General features: G+C 50.3%; 1 protein-coding gene across 2 annotated transcripts; it reads right to left on the bottom strand.

The window, feature by feature from the left end:
• Nucleotides 1-4,735: 4,735 nt before the first annotated feature.
• Nucleotides 4,736-14,695, bottom strand: TAFAZZIN (tafazzin, phospholipid-lysophospholipid transacylase). Of its 2 annotated transcripts, XM_079764801.1 has the most exons (11): nucleotides 14,244-14,695; nucleotides 14,033-14,161; nucleotides 13,623-13,772; nucleotides 12,285-12,330; nucleotides 11,954-12,039; nucleotides 7,221-7,301; nucleotides 7,088-7,129; nucleotides 6,818-6,880; nucleotides 6,638-6,690; nucleotides 5,669-5,746; nucleotides 4,736-5,552 (listed from the first exon to the last, which is right to left on the bottom strand). In XM_079764801.1, the coding sequence occupies exons 1-11, from the start codon at nucleotides 14,350-14,352 to the stop codon at nucleotides 5,451-5,453; spliced, it is 939 nt and encodes a 312-aa protein (XP_079620927.1). In that variant the 5' UTR covers nucleotides 14,353-14,695; the 3' UTR covers nucleotides 4,736-5,450. The 2 variants fall into 2 exon arrangements, with proteins under 2 accessions (XP_079620927.1, XP_079620928.1); XM_079764802.1 differs by lacking the exon at nucleotides 13,623-13,772.
• Nucleotides 14,696-15,405: the final 710 nt, after the last annotated feature.

The raw sequence follows: 15,405 nt of genomic DNA, 5'->3' as shown, positions 1-15,405 counted from the left end.
AGTCATTGAACTTTTATACCAACCAAAGGTCTGGAAGTACATTTTAAAATATATATTTTTATTGATTTCAGAGAGGGGGAGAGAGAGAGAGAAACATCAATGATGAGAGAGAATCTCATTGATTGGCTGCCTCCTGCATGCAACCAAGACATGTGCCCTTGACCGGAATCGAACCCAGGATCCGTCAGTCCGCAGGCTGACACTCTATCCACTGAGCCAAACCTAGGGCTGCTGTCTACGAAGATATGTACACATGTAATACCTTAATCAATAAAAAATGAAAAAAAAGTATTTTAGAGCCGAAACCGGTTTGGCTCAGGGGATAGAGCATCAGTCTGCGGACTGAAAGGTCCCAGGTTCGATTCCGGTCAAGGGCATGTACCGTGGTTGTGGGCACATCCCCAGTAGGGAATGTGCAGGAGGCAGCTGGTCGATGTTTCTCTCTCATCGATGTTTCTAGCTCTCTATCCCTCTCCCTTTCTCTCTGTAAAAAATCAATAAAATATATATTTTTAAAAAAGTATTTTAGAAAAAATTTAAAAATAAAAATAAATAAAGTTACTCTTTTATTATTACTTAGTAATTTTCACATTAAATATCCCCTATTTCTATTACCATGTGTTAAGAGACAATTTCTCCCTGGATTTCTTGGTGTTCCCTGCACAGTTGGGGCCTTTTTTTTTTTTTTCCTCAACTGAGGACATTTTTTCATTGTTTTTTTTAGGGAGAGGGGAAGACAGAGAGAAATATTGATGTGAGAGAGACACATCGATCAGTTGCCTCCTGCATGAGCCCAGACCAGGGCCCGGGCTGGGGAGGAGCCTGCAACCGAGGCACGTGTCCTCGACAGGAATCGAACCCAGGACCCTTCAGTCCGCAGGCCAGCACTCTATCCACCACACCAAACCAGCTAGGGCTTCTTTTTTTTTTAATCCTCATCTGAGGCTATTTTTCCATTGATTTTTAAAGGGAGGAGGAGAGACAGAGAAAGAGAAACATCGATGTGAGAGATACATCTCAATTGGTTGCCTCCCGCACAGCCAGGCCTGGGATGGGGGTCAAGCCTGCACCCAAATTACGTGCCCTTGACTGGAATCGAATCTGGGACCCTTCAGTCCGCAGGCTGATGTTCTATCCACTGAGCCAAACCGGCCAGGGATAGGGCCTTCTTAGCAAAGAAAATTGATAAGCTATGATAAATATAAGCCTCCCTTCCTGGAGACTTTCCAAAATCATTAAAAATTCCCTTCATCTTTCTAGAGATTTGCTTTTAGCTTACATTTATGGTAATAAACCTAGAGATGCCTGCCCCCTCCCTGGGGAGGATTTGCTTAATTCCAGAGTAAAGATGAGGTGTGTGTGTATATATATCTTGGATGGCAGATGTGCCAGAAATGCTACATGAGCTCTCAGTGTCATAATTTCAGGGTTCCTCTCCTGGGGGGCATCCCTGCTACATGGGCAAGGTTACCAGCACTAAAATGTTCTGTGAGTAATAAACTCTGTTCTATGAAAAAAATTGCAGGAGTGGTTTTCTTTTCCTGCAGATGGGCCCTCTGTAGAAAGAGAAGAGGGCCCAGGATAGGATAATGTCTGGAGGAACAGCAGCACGTACAACAAGCATGTCAAACTCGCGGTCTGCAGGCCGCATGCAGCCCACAACAAATATTTCTGCAGCCCAGCCAATATAACAGTATGTAATAAACATTTTAATAAAAATTTTATAACTTGCCGAAACTGGTTTGGCTCAGTGGATAGAGCGTCGGCCTGCGGACTGAAGGGTCCCAGGTTCGATTCCGGAAAAGGGCATGTACCTTGGTTGCGGGCACATCCCCGGTGGGGCGTGTGCAGGAGGCAGCTGGTCGATGTTTCTCTCTCGTCGATGTTTCTAGCTCTCTATCCCTCTCCCTTCCTCTCTGTAAAAAATCAATAAAATATATATTTTTTAAAAATTTTATAACTTAATTTTTACAATATCCTGTTATACATAACTAGAGGCCCAGTGCATGATTGAATCACATGCTTTCGCTTTCGATCGAGGTGGAGCTGGGTGCCTGTCCGCTGGTGCACCAGGCCTTTCGGAAGCCTCCAGCTCGGAGCAGACAGGCACCCAGCTCCCCCACTTTTGATGGTCCGCGGCAGGACGTGAGCTCGCTGCCCCAGAGGCCCCTTCTGTTCTGCAGCACAGCCATGGCGCAGACGGTGGCCCAATGGGCTACCTCGGCCACCCCGAGTCCCGCCCCCTGCGCTTCCCGCTGGCCCAATCGTGGGCGTAGCGGAGTGATGGTAATTTACATATTACCATTTTATTAGGTAGGATTATTAATAATGAACTACAACGTTCGCTAATGACTGATGACTATAATCGTGTTGCATTCATGTCCCTTATGCGCCTTATGCGCAGGCGCACCATTTCCCTCCACTCATACCAGCAGCGAATATTTTAGCAGCCGATGGCCACGTCATTAGTCTTGGACTGACTTGTTTGGTGTGCGCAACAGGAGATATTTCGCTTTCGGAGAACAAGAAAAATAGGTTTATTTGTGTGACGCTTATTAATTTGTGCAGTTATTCAATGTCTGGTAAGTTAACGTTCAAGAAAAAATATTAATTTTTATTAAAATGTTCCATTATTTTATGTTAATGATGACTCATTTATTTCAGCCCTTTGTATTCAGCGTGTCTCTATCGAAATAAACCTACGTTTCTATGAAAATGGAAGCTTTTGTTTTTTTGTGGCCCACATACACTTCAACCTTGTTTATTTGGCCCGTGTTAGCCTTTGAGTTTGACATGCTCGACGTCCAATGAGCAGGGAGGAAGGTCCAGAAGAGAAATGGGAGAAGCATCCAAGAGGAGGGGAAAACCCAGGGAGAAGCTTGGTTTCAAGGACTCTATGATGAACAAAGTCAGTGTCAACTGCTGCCAGGAAGCAGGTAAGATGAGGACAGAAAACTTTCTTGGGCCTGGCCAGCATGGCTCAGTGGTGGAGCATCGACCTATGAACCAGGAGGTCACGGTTCGATTCCGGGTCAGGGCACATGCCTGGGTCCCTGGTAGGGGCCATACTGGAGGAAGCCAATTGATGATTCTCTCATCATTGATGTTCCTATCTCTCTCTCTCCCTCTCTCTTCCTCTCTGAAATCAATAAAAATATATATTTTTAAAAAGAAAGTGAATTTTAAAAAAATACAAATTAAAAATAAAAACATGCAAAACAATGTTGATATATTATGGAAATGAGTATGTAGTTGAAACATAAGATGAAAATATGCAACATACTATCACAGCGTATGTTACACTTGCACCTCTACGTGCATACTGACCAACTGTCTGTTTTTACCTATATTTACTTACAAATGTTTCTTTTTTTACGCTGAAGTGATTTTTTTTCCCCTTCTGGTCATTTAAAAAGCTTTTTGTTTAAAACTACACAGTTGCAGTTCTGACCATCTTTAAATCTTCTCTTGTTGGCTCCATCTTTTTTAGTGGTTCTATCTTTTCTTTCTTTCCTGATTTTTAAAAATATCTTTTTATTGATTTTAGAGGAAGGGAGAGAGATAGAAACATCAATGATGAGAATCATTGATCAGCTGCCTCCTACATGCCCCCCACCGGGGATTGACCCTGCAAACCGGGCATGTGCCTTGACTGGTAATAGAACCGTGACCTCCTGGTTTATAAGTTGACACTCAACCACTGAGCCACACTGGCTAGGCTCTTTCCAGATTTCTATTATAGTATTTTTCATATTCTGCCTGACACTGTCAATTTCAGAAGTCCCCAAGGGTTTCAACCTGTTCTTGTTTCTACTGACATAAGTATGGGGCTCCTTTTCCTTACATCTTTGTGAGGTCTTTTTGGCTAGTCTTCATCTTGGGTGAACTGGAGGCCTAAACTGAGCTTGCTTTTCTTTTTTTCTTTTTTAAATATATTTTATTGATTTTTTACAGAGAGGAAGAGAGAGGAATAGAGAGTTAGAAACATCGATGAGAGAGAAACATCGACCAGCTGCCTCCTGCTGGGGATGTGCCCGCAACCAAAGTACATGCCCTTGACCGGAATCGAACCTGGGACCTTCCAGTCCTCAGGCCAATGCTCTATCCACTCAGCCAAACCGGTTTTGGCCCCACCTCTCTCTTTTAAAAATATATTCTTATTAATTTCAGAGAGGAAGGGAGAGAGAGAGAGAGAGAGAGAAACATCCATGATAAGAGAGAATCGTGGATCGGCTGCCTCCTGCACACCCCACACTGGGGATCGAGCCCACAATCTGGGCATGGGCCCTGACCAGGAATCGAAGCGTGACCTCCTGGTTCCTAGGTTGACACTCAACCACTGAGCCATGCCAGCCAGGCCCCTTCCCACGTCTCAACACAGCACATGCTGCTCAGGAAGGCCCACTGGGCCCTTCAGCAGCCTCCTCCCTCCTGGGCAGCAGAGGGGGAGGATTGAGCTGCTCCTTGCTTCTCCCTACTTGGCTACGGGCTTTGAAGCAACTCCCTCAGCCTGGCTCCGCCTCCTTTGCGAAAAGAGATTAATTCCTATTTCCACAGGGTTGTCATGGGGATGACTGAAGTCAATGGCTGGTGCACACCGAGAGCTCCACACCATCTGTTCCTGTGCTCTGGCTGTGCCCAGGGCTCTGAGGGTCCATCAGTGATGAGAGAGAATCCTTCCTGCCCAGCGGGTGACCTCCTATCCCCACCCGTACAGAGAGGCCAGAGGTAAAACAGCACAACACAGATACTTTATTTTTTATAAAACATAGAAATCCAGCCTCAGGGGGCTTGAGTGATGTCGGGGACACCGAGAAGAGTAAGTGGGTGGGCCCCAGCATGGGACGACTGGCCAGGTCTGGGGACCTTGCTGCAGGCCCCGCTTGTGGCAAAGGGCTGCTCTCCTGCCTACAGTGGGGGATGGGGGTGAGGGGGTGGCTGCCCGAAGCTCCCAGGCCTGTCGGAAGCCTGGGCAGAAGGAAGCACTGGCCAAAGACTGTCCCTCATGAGGTGGTGAGCAGCTCGAAGCCAATGGCCTTGTGGGGCCCTCCCTAAGCCCGTCTAGTCGCCCATCCCCCCTTCAACTGCTCTCCCTCCAGACACCAGCCCTGGGAGACCACACATGGAGGCAAGAAGGAGGCCACTGCCTACATTTTCCCCTCCCTTTGTGGCCAAGCGACCCTTTTCAACTGCAAAAACCACAGATGAGCTGGAATGCTCATCAACTAGGGGAGGGTACCCTTTAAGGGTGATGAAGAACTCTGTCTAAAAACCGCATCTGAGCTCAAAGCATCAGTCCAGCCCAGCCCAGCCGTGTGCAGGGGCCAGAACCCAAGGCAGCACTGAGAACCTGGCAGCTGGGGACCAGGTCCCCGGGCTGCCTCTTCCCCAGGCCTCGGGGGCCTCACAGGACCGTGAGGCAGCCGGGCAGGGTCTGCGCAGGGCAGGGCCTATCTGTCGGGCTGCAGGTGGTTGTGGAGTTGCTCCGCCTGGGTCTTCAGGCCCTGGAATTCCTGCTGGATGAAGTCGGTCAGGGTTTTGCGCATCTCCACCTGAGGGGAAGGACCAGGCTGAGCGGGAGCCCTCCGGGAGCTGCGCCCAGAGGCCGTGGGAAGCCGAGGGGCGCCGGGAGGGGCGAAGGACAGCCAGGGGCAGGCGGGAAACTCACCGTGGACTTATTCTCTGCCCGGAGCTGCTCGAGCACAGGCAGGACGCTGAAGGGCTTGCCTATCAGCACAGTGATTTTCTGCAGGGACACCGGCCACAGGGTCATTAGAACAGGGGGAGTGCCCACAGCCCCAGCCCAACTGCCCTGGGGGACCAGTAGTAGAGTTCTGCCCCTAACTTGCTTGGTGCTCCCTCTGGCCACTCTCCCTCTTAATTTTTATTTATTTATTTATTTTTAATATATATTTTATTGATTTTTTTACAGAGAGGAAGGGAGAGGGATAGAGAGCTAGAAATATCAATCAGCTGCCTCCTGCACACTCCCCACCGGGGATGTGCCCGCAACCAAGATACATGCCCTTGACCGGAATCGAACCCGGGACCTTTCAGTCTACAGGCCGATGCTCTTTCCACTGAGCCAAACCGGTTTCAGCAATTTTTATTTCTTTTTAATTATATTTTAATTGATTTCAGAGAGGAAGGGAGAGGGAGAGAGGAGCTAGAAACATCAATGATGAGAGTGCATCATTGATCGGCTGCTCCTGCACACCCCCTACTGGGGATCGAGCCCACAACCCGGGCATGTGCCCTGACCGGGAATGGAATCGTGACCTCCTGGTTCACAGGTCAAAGCTCAACCACTGAGCCACACCGGCTGGGCCACTCTCCCTCTTTAGAAGGGGGCTCAATGGCTTGCAAGAGCCATCTCAGGCCCAGGGTCCGTGCTCTAGAGTCCGGTCCTGTGCTAACCCCAGGGACCACCCCTGCCACGGCCTGATTTCATTCGCTCTCCTTCTCTGGGGCTTGGTGCTCTATAGGAAGGCCCTGTCGGTGTCCCACTTGGACCCCTGCCTCAGCCTCGAGCTCAGCTCCTCCTGAACCTGGCTCCCAGAATGCCGAGTGGCAGCCCAGGGCCAGATGGCAGGCAGGCAGACAGACAGACAGACAAAGGCCAGCAGCCCCTACCCACCTGTCCGATTCGGGGAACGTATGGCGGTTTATTAGGAAGGACATCGTTCATTCCTGCAGCACAGGGAACAGAAGGCTGGCAGCAGGCGTGGGTGTAGCGGGGAGGCCCCGGCCCTCAGCCTGGCCACCCTCTCCCTGCCCCCAGCCCCAGGCCGCAGGCCTGCTCCAGAGCGGGGCTTACCCACATGCCACAGCGGCAGGATGATGGGGTCGAGATGACACTCGGCGATCAGGCGTCCGATTCCTGCCCGCAGGGAGGCAGGAATGTTGGGCGAAGCAGCGCTTCAGGGCTGGCCTGCAGCGGGGGCCACCCTGCCTGCCCCCACTTCACACCGGCTCCCCTGGGCCAGCCCTTGTCTCAGCACCTGGCCTCTGGCTGCTGTTACCAACAACGTTCAGCTGCCCCATGTACCGTGGTCCACCAGGGCCCCAGAGGGCCAGTAGCCCTTACCCCACTTGAAGCGCAGGAACTCGGAGCTCATGTTCACTTTTCCTGGGAGGGGCGAGACAGAGGGGAGGCTTTGGAGGGGGCGGGGCCTCGTCCATATTCCTGGGAGCATTGCCACCCTGCCGGCCCCACTGACCTTCTGGGAAGATGTGCACCCAATCCCCATGGTTGAGCTTCTCCAAAATAAAGTCCATTCCCTTCTGGTAAACACCGTCTCCTGCCGAGAAAAGGCCTCTCCCCATCAGTCCCCACTCTCCGGGGCCTCTCCTTCCCTCTCCCGCAGAACAGAACGAAGCGGCAGCTCAGGACGGTCCTCTTCCTCCCTGCACAGTCCACACAGACACCCTCCAATGACTGTCTCTCCCAAGCCCGCTCAGTCCCGGCTGCACCACTTCGCGGCCCTTGACGTCCTTTGTTAAACAATCTCCTCCAGCCCTAACCGGTTTGGCTCAGTGGATAGAGCGTCGGCCTGCGGACTCAAGGGTCCCAGGTTTGATTCCGGTCAAGGGCATGTACCTTGGTTGTGGGCACATCCCCAGTGGGGGGTGTGCAGGAGGCAGCTGATCGATGTTTCTAACTCTCTATCCCTCTCCCTTCCTCTCTGTAAAAAATCAATAAAATATATTTAAAAAATAAATAAAGACTGTAATTCTACAAATTATATAAAAAACAAACAAACAATCTCCTCTAGCCTGGCTGCCATGGCTCAGTGGTTGAGCATCAACCTAGGAACCAAGAAGTCGTAGTTCGATTCTGTGGTCATGGTTGTGGGCTTGATCCCCAGTGTGGGATGTGCAGGAAGCAGCCAATCAATGATTCTCTCTCATCATTGATGTTTCTATCTCTCTCTCCCTCTCCCTTCCTCTCTGAAATCAATAAAAATACATTTAAAAATAATAAAAAACTGCCGAAACCGGTTTGGCTCAGTGGATAGAGCGTTGGATTCCGGTCAAGGGCATGTACCTTGGTTTCGGGCACATCCCCAGTAGGGGGTGTGCAAGAGGCAGCTGATCGATGTTTCTCATCGATGTTTCTAACTCTCTATCCCTCTCTTCCTCTCTGTAAAAAATCAATAAAATATATTTTAAAAAATAATAATAAAAAACAATGCTATGCTTTGGGTGCAACTCTTCATAATGTTTAGCTTTTGCAAATGGTCTTTCTACTCACTTGCAGAGCTTGTGCAAGATCACTCCGATACTTCATGCATATCAAAGGCCTATGCTTGGGGGAAAGGGGAATTTTTTTGAACACAGAAACAAAGTATGCCAGCTAGTTCCTTTGCTTCAACGTTACGTCTTTGCTGTCCATCAAATGCATTTGAGAAAAGGCTTGTCCCTGCCCACTTTCTCTCACTGAAGGTGCTTAGGATTAAGATGTTTTAAAATATATTTTATTGATTTTTTACAGAGAGGAAGGGAGAGGGATAGAGAGTTAGAAACATGGATGGGAGAGAAATATCCATCAGCTGCCTCCTGCACACCTCCCACTGGGGATGTGCCCGCAACCAAGGTACGTGCCCTTGACAAGAATTGAACCTGGGATCTTTCAGTCCGCAGGCCGATGCTCTATCCACTGAGCCAAACCGGTTTCGGCGAGGATTAAGATTTTGCTTTCTGGGGGGATTTTTGCTTTCTGATTTTAACTGTGTAATAAATCTTAGATGCAGGCCAAAGAGACAGGAAGTGGACACGGGCTGCTTCTGTCTGAGGTTGCAGAAGGGAGGGAACTGAGACTCAGGGACGGGGTATAAGAGCAGAGTCCCCATCTCAGAACAGGGCATGACAGACAGCTCCATGGTCACCAGCCATGACACTGTAGCGTCTGCTTGTGCCTTAGAGAAAAGAGGCAGCCGCCCAAAGCAGCCAAATGAGAAAGCATTATAGGCACTGTCTCTGGGGAGTAAGTCATCTGCGGATTTGGAGGCGTGGGTGCTGCAGCTTTTCATTTATTTGAGGTATTTTTTTAAAATATATTTTTATTGATTTCAGAGAGGAAGGAAGAGGGAGAGATAGAAACATCAGTGATGAGAGAGAATCATTGATTGGCTGCCTCCTGCACGACCCCCACTGGGGATCGAGTCCGCAACCCGGGCATGTGCCCTTGACTGGAATCGAACCCGGGACCCTTCAGTCCACAGGCCGTGGCTCTATCCACGGAGCCAAACCAGCTAGGGCTATTTGAGGTATTTTATTGGACTTTACCATGCTTTACTTTGACCAACTAGAAATAATAATTAAAAAAAAACACTACCCCTTGCCCTGGCTGGTGTGGCTCAGTGGATAGAGCATCAGCCTATGGACTGAAGGGTCCTGGGTTCAATTCCTGGCAAGGGCACATGTCTGGGTTGCAGTCTCAATCCCCAGTGTGGGGCGTGCAGGAAGCAGCCGATCAATAATTCTCATCATTGATTGTTTCTATCTCTTTCTCCCTCTCTCTTCCTCTCTGAAATCAATAAAAAATATATTAAAAACAAATAAAACCTCCCCCTTGACACCACTAACACCTTTTGGTTACTTCTTTTTGCAAAAAAAAAAAAAATGTTTTTATTAATTTTCTAAAATTTTTATTTTTTATTTTTTAAAAAAATATTTTGTATTGATTTCAGAGAAGGGAGAGGGAGATAGAAACATCAATGATGAGAGAGAACCATTGATCTGCCTCCTGTACACCCCACACTGGGGTTGAATCCACAACCCGGAAATGTGCACTTGACCGGGAATCGAACCATGACCTCTTGGATTGTAGGTTGTCACTCAACCACTGAGCCACTCCAGCCAGACTATTTTTATTGATTTTTAGAGAGAGAGGAAGGGAGAGGGATAGAGCAATAGAAACATCGATGAGAAAAAAACATCCATTGGCTGCCTCCTGCATGCCCACCTACTGGGGATCAAGCCTGCAACCTGGGCATGTGCCCCAACCGGGAATCAAACCAGTGACCGCTTGGTTCACAGGTTGATGCTCAACCACTTGGCCACACCAGCTAGGCCTTTTTTTTATTTAAATACTCACCCAAGGATACATTTTTATTGATTTTATTTTTTTAGTCAATTTTTATTGATTGCAGAGAAGAAGGAAGAGGGAGAGAGAGAAGCATCAATGATGAGAATCATTGATCGGCTGCCTCCTGCATGCCCCCCACTGGGAATCAATGCCACAACCCGGGCATGTGCCCTTGACTGGCATTGAACCCGGGACCCTTCAGTCCATAGTCCAACGCTCTATCCACTGAGCCAAACTGGCTAGGGCCATTTTTATTGATTTGAGAGAGAGAGGAAGGGAGAGAGAGAAACATCAATGTGAGAGAGAAACATTGATCGATTGCCTTCTGCAATGATCAGGGATCAAACCCACAACCTAGGTATGTGCCCTGACTGGGAATCGAACCTTGCAACCTTTTGGTGTATGGGATGACGCTCCAACTAACTGAGCCACCTGGCCAGGGCCCTTGGTTACTTCTTCCTCTTTCTGCCTCACCACCAACCTCTGGAAGGAGTGGCCACCACTGCTGTTTCCCTTCCCTTCCCCCTCTCCAGCCCCCAGAAGCTCCTGTGGCTTTGCTTCCTTCCTCTGTAGCCATTGCTTCCTGCTACCTCGGAGACTGTCTGTCCTTCTGTGCTCTGAGGTGCTGTCCTGGGCCCCTGCTCTCTCCCTGCTCTTCCCCTCTGCAATCTCGCCTCTATTTGTGAGTTTGTGGTTGAGTCTCCAGTATCTTTATTCCCAACTGTTCTTTTTAAAAAAAAAAATAAATAAAAAAAAAATATATATATATATATATATATATATATATATATATATATATATATATTCTTATTGATTTCAGAGAGGAAGGGAGAGGGAGAGAGAGAAACATCAATGATGAGAGAGAATCATTGATCAGCTGCCTCCTGCACACCCCCTACTGGGGATCGAGCCCACAACCAGGGCATGTGCCCTGACCGGGAATCCAACCATGACCTTCTAGTTCACAGGTCAACGCTCAACCACTGAGCCAGGCCAACTGGGCTACAACCTGCATTTTCTACCCTTATCGATGACCTCTCTAGTGCCTGGCACATGCATCTAGAATGCTTTTCCTTTCACATTCTGTCGGGAAATATTCTATTTCCCCAGAGAAAAGAGCACCCTGGATTTGAATCCTGGCTTTGCCACATCTCGCCCAATGACCTTGGACCAGCAGCTTAATCCTTCCTTATGTGGATAATGGGTACCAGAATGGCCCCTACCACCCGAGGCTCTTCAGAGGTGCCAAGTAGTCATTCAATGTTACACACCTCCCTCCACAAGCAAGTTTGTTTTCCCTGCAGCCTGCAGCACAAGCCACCAGCACCACAGATAACACACTGCCACCAGTGACTTCTTTTTTTGTTTGTTAATCCTCACCTGAGGATATTTTTCCATTGATTTTTTAGAGAGAGTGGAAGGGAAGGGGAGAGACACAGAGAGAGAAACATCGGTGCGAGAGAGACACATCGATTGGTTGCCTCCCACACGTGCCCCAACCAGGGGCGAGGATCGGACCTGCAACAGAGGTACATGCCCTTGACGGGGCGATGCTCTATCCACTGAGCCAAACCGACCAGGGCATGCCTCCTTGACTTCTAATGCCAGAGCCCCAGGTTCGCACAATCCTCAGGCCTGTGCAGAGAATCGAGCTCTCTCTGAGGAACCAGCACTCCTCCAGGCTGGCTCCCTGGCCCCCTTCTCCCAGGCTGCCTGTCCCACCTGCGTCCCTCCACTCCCAGTGTTGCCAAGCCAGAGGCACTGGCCACCAGGCTCCCTGCTCCAAGCCCAAGCCAGAGAAACCTGCAGAAGCGTCTCCCTGCACCCACCGGCCCACCGGCCCCTCCCGGAGGAGTAACTCACCTCGGCAAACAGGCACGCACTTGCCCAGGCTGAAAAAGTGAGAATGCAGCTCCTTGGTGAAACAGATGTCTGCAGCTGCGGGGGTCCTGGAGTGGGGACAGACACAGTCATCTCCGCCTCCCCTGCGCCCTGCTTCCCGACCCTCCCCCCGGCGTGATGCCTGGCACCGTCAGCGATGTGAAATGTAGGCACAGAGGACCTGCGGCGCCCCACCCCATGCCCTGCCTGGGCTGCTGGATGCCGCCTCCTGGTCAGAGCAGGAGGAAGGCAAATCTGGGCAGAGACGGGTGAGTCCTGCCGGGCCCATTGGGAGGGGCTCATTCCTCCTCACCAACGCATCAACTTCAGGTTCCAGATATGGCGGAGTTTCAGGATCCCTGGAGGAGAAGAGGAAAGCTTTCATGCCTCAACTTACCTTGTTCCGGGAAGCACCTTTTTCTGTCACCCCACTTCAGGGAATGAGGGACAAGGGTAAGCAGCACTACCATGTCCCAATGGCCCGAAGTGGCATCTTCTGGAACCTTGGGCCGGACTCCCAAGTTCTCACTGGCTCCTTGCTCTGTCCCACTCCCCATGTTTTATTAGTCACCATGTCTGGTCTGCCTACCTCCCCAATATATTTTGATGCTGCCTATTCTATACCTTCTCTCTCCAGTTTCACCACCACCACCTTAGTCCAGGCTACTGGAATGCTTTCCAGCAGTCGCCAACCTTTCGGACCTCACAGACCACCAGTGGTCCGTGGAGCACCGGTTGGCGACCACTGCGCCTCCTTCCGGCCCAGCTGGAGTGACTCAGGAGTTGAGCGTCAACTGTGAACCAGGAGGTCATGGTTCGATTCCCAGTCAAGGGCACATGCTCAGGTTGCAGGCTCAGTCCCCTGTGTAGGGCATGCAGGAGGCAGCCAATTGATGATTCTCTCACATCATTGATGTTCTATCTCTCTCGTCCTCTCTGAAATAAATACAAATATACACTGAGTAGCCAGATTATTATGATCTCTGAACATCATAATATTAGAGGCCTGGTGCATGAATTCGTGCATGGGTGGGGCCCGGCCAGCCTGGCCAGGAGGAGGGGACATGGGCGGTTGGCTGGCCTGCCTGCTGGTCAAACTCCTGGTGGAGGGGACAATTTGCATATTAGCCTTTTATTATATAGGATATACACTGAGTGGCCAGATTATTATGTGTTCAGAGGTCATAATAATCTGGCCACTCAGTGTGTGTATGTGTATGTGTGTGTGTGTATATATATACTTATATATATATGTATATATATATACATATATATAAGTATATATATATGTATATATATACATATATATATAAGTATATATATATGTGTGTGTGTGTGTGTGTGTATATATATATTTTTATTATTATTATTATTTTATTTTTTTAAAGCCTCCTGGAATCTGGCAGTGGCACTCACAGACCATTCTCTGCCCAGCAGCCAGGATGAGTTCTGAAAGGCTGATTTTACCAGGTGGTTGCCCCTGAGCTGTAGGAGAGTCTAACCTCCTGCATTCAGCAGTGAAAGCTCTGAACACCCCTCCACCCAGCCATCCAGGTTATTGCAGCCAAGCAAGTCCCTGTGAAGTCAGTAGGGCAGGAACTTGTAGGTGGGGAACCGGGCTCCCAAATAAGGTTGGCTGAAGGGTACAAACCCAGCCTGGGGCAAACCTGGAACCAGGATACAGGTCTCTCGGGTCTCTCAGCCCCTAACCCAGAGTTTCCTTGACGGGTCCTCGGATTTGTTCCCAAGACTCCAAGACTCTGTGGGACCTTCCACGATTTAGAAATCAGGTTCCACAGGCCTGCTGCAACAGAGTAAATGGTCAGACCTTGCCCTGTGGCCATTTCCTCGCTTCCTCGTTCCCTCCAAACTTCTGAGGCCCTCTCCAAATCACCTTCCCTGAGAAGATGCTGAAGGGGTCACACTGGGTCTGGATGTCCCGGAAACAGTAGTCCCAGAGCTCTGAAGAGCCCAGTGGGAAGTGAGTTTGTTCTGCTTCTGTTTGGCCCTTTCCGGGGTTCTCTCCCTGCCTCCCTGTGCCCAGCACACTGGCCCGTGTACCCCAGAGATGAGGGTCATCCATGCAGGACTGGTGATTGGAGACCGTGATGAGGGGCGTGGCTGGGCCGCGGTTCTCGATGAGCTCATACAGCACTTCCTTGTTGTGGACGGTGAGGCGGTTCATGCACTCTGGCGGGGAGAGAAAGAGCGTGGGGGTCTTGGCTTTCTCCCCGGAGGCCCAGGGCTTCCCCCCCCAGCCAAGCCCACTCACTGGTCCAGAAGCAGCTGTAGGTGCCCACCAGGCCCATGACGACACTGCTGGCCAGGGTCCAGGTGACCGGCGGCACGGCGGGGAACGGCCATTTCACATGAAGGGGCATCCCCCCACACACACACACACTCCACCGCTCCCGGCGGCCCGGCCGTTCCCCTGCCCCGGGGCAGCCGGTGGGGTGTCCTCAACTGCCCCACAGCCGGGTCCCTAACCTGCCTACGCCAGCAACGCGCGCCGCGTCTCAGCGCGACAGGGGACTCGAACAAGGTCACCTCGCGGGGCGGGCCAGAGGCCGGCCGGCCCCCCTCGCCACCGACCAGCCCACCGTGATCAGGAGTCGGGGGTCGCGGTGAGGAACGACAGGAGTTGGAGCTGGAAACCGCGCCCCCACGCCCACCCGGGGAAAAGCGAAGCGGTCAAGACCCCACGTTCCGCCGCCGCCTGTCGCAAACGCGGGCCGCTTGACGGCAGCGGGGCCCCGCCCCCGGCCCCGCCCAGCCCAGCGCAGCCTCAGTGCCCGGCGCCCGCCTGCTGCGCGCTTTTGTCTCAATTCCCGCTCTTCCCCCCCCCCCCCCCAGAAAAATCGTGGGTTATACAGCGAGATTACCTGACACCACTCAAAGTCGGGGCTAGCGGAGCATTTCTACTTTAGTGTTTTCCCCCCTTTATTTTTATTGAGGTAGAATTCTTACAACATAAAATGAAACCATTTTATGGTATTTTATTTTTTTATTATTTTTAAAGTTTTATTATTTTTTATTTATTTTTTATTTCAGAGAGGAAGGGAGAGGGATAGAGAGATAGAAACATCAATGAGAATCATTGATTGGCCGCCTCCCGCACGCCCCCTACTGGGGGGTGTGGAGCCCGCAACCGGGCATGTGCCCTTGACCTGAATCAAACCTGGGACCCTTCAGTCCGCAGGCAGACACTCTATCCACTGAGCCAAACCACCTAGGGCTATGGTATTTTATAATATTTTATTTTTAAAAAAATATTTTTATTGACTTTTTACAGAAAGGAAGGGAGAGGGATAGAGAGTTAGAAACATCAATCAGCTGCCTCCTGCACACCCCCTACTGGGAATGTGTCCGCAACCAAGGTACATGCCCTTGACCGGAATCGAACCTGGGACCTTTCAGTCCACAGGCCAACGCTC

The sequence above is a fragment of the Cnephaeus nilssonii genome, assembly GCF_951640355.1.
Source record: "Cnephaeus nilssonii genome assembly, chromosome: X".
Taxonomy (NCBI): Eukaryota; Metazoa; Chordata; class Mammalia; order Chiroptera; family Vespertilionidae; genus Cnephaeus; species Cnephaeus nilssonii.
The sequence above is the reverse complement of the archived record's forward strand: the minus strand, read 5'-3'. Positions and strand labels throughout refer to the sequence as shown.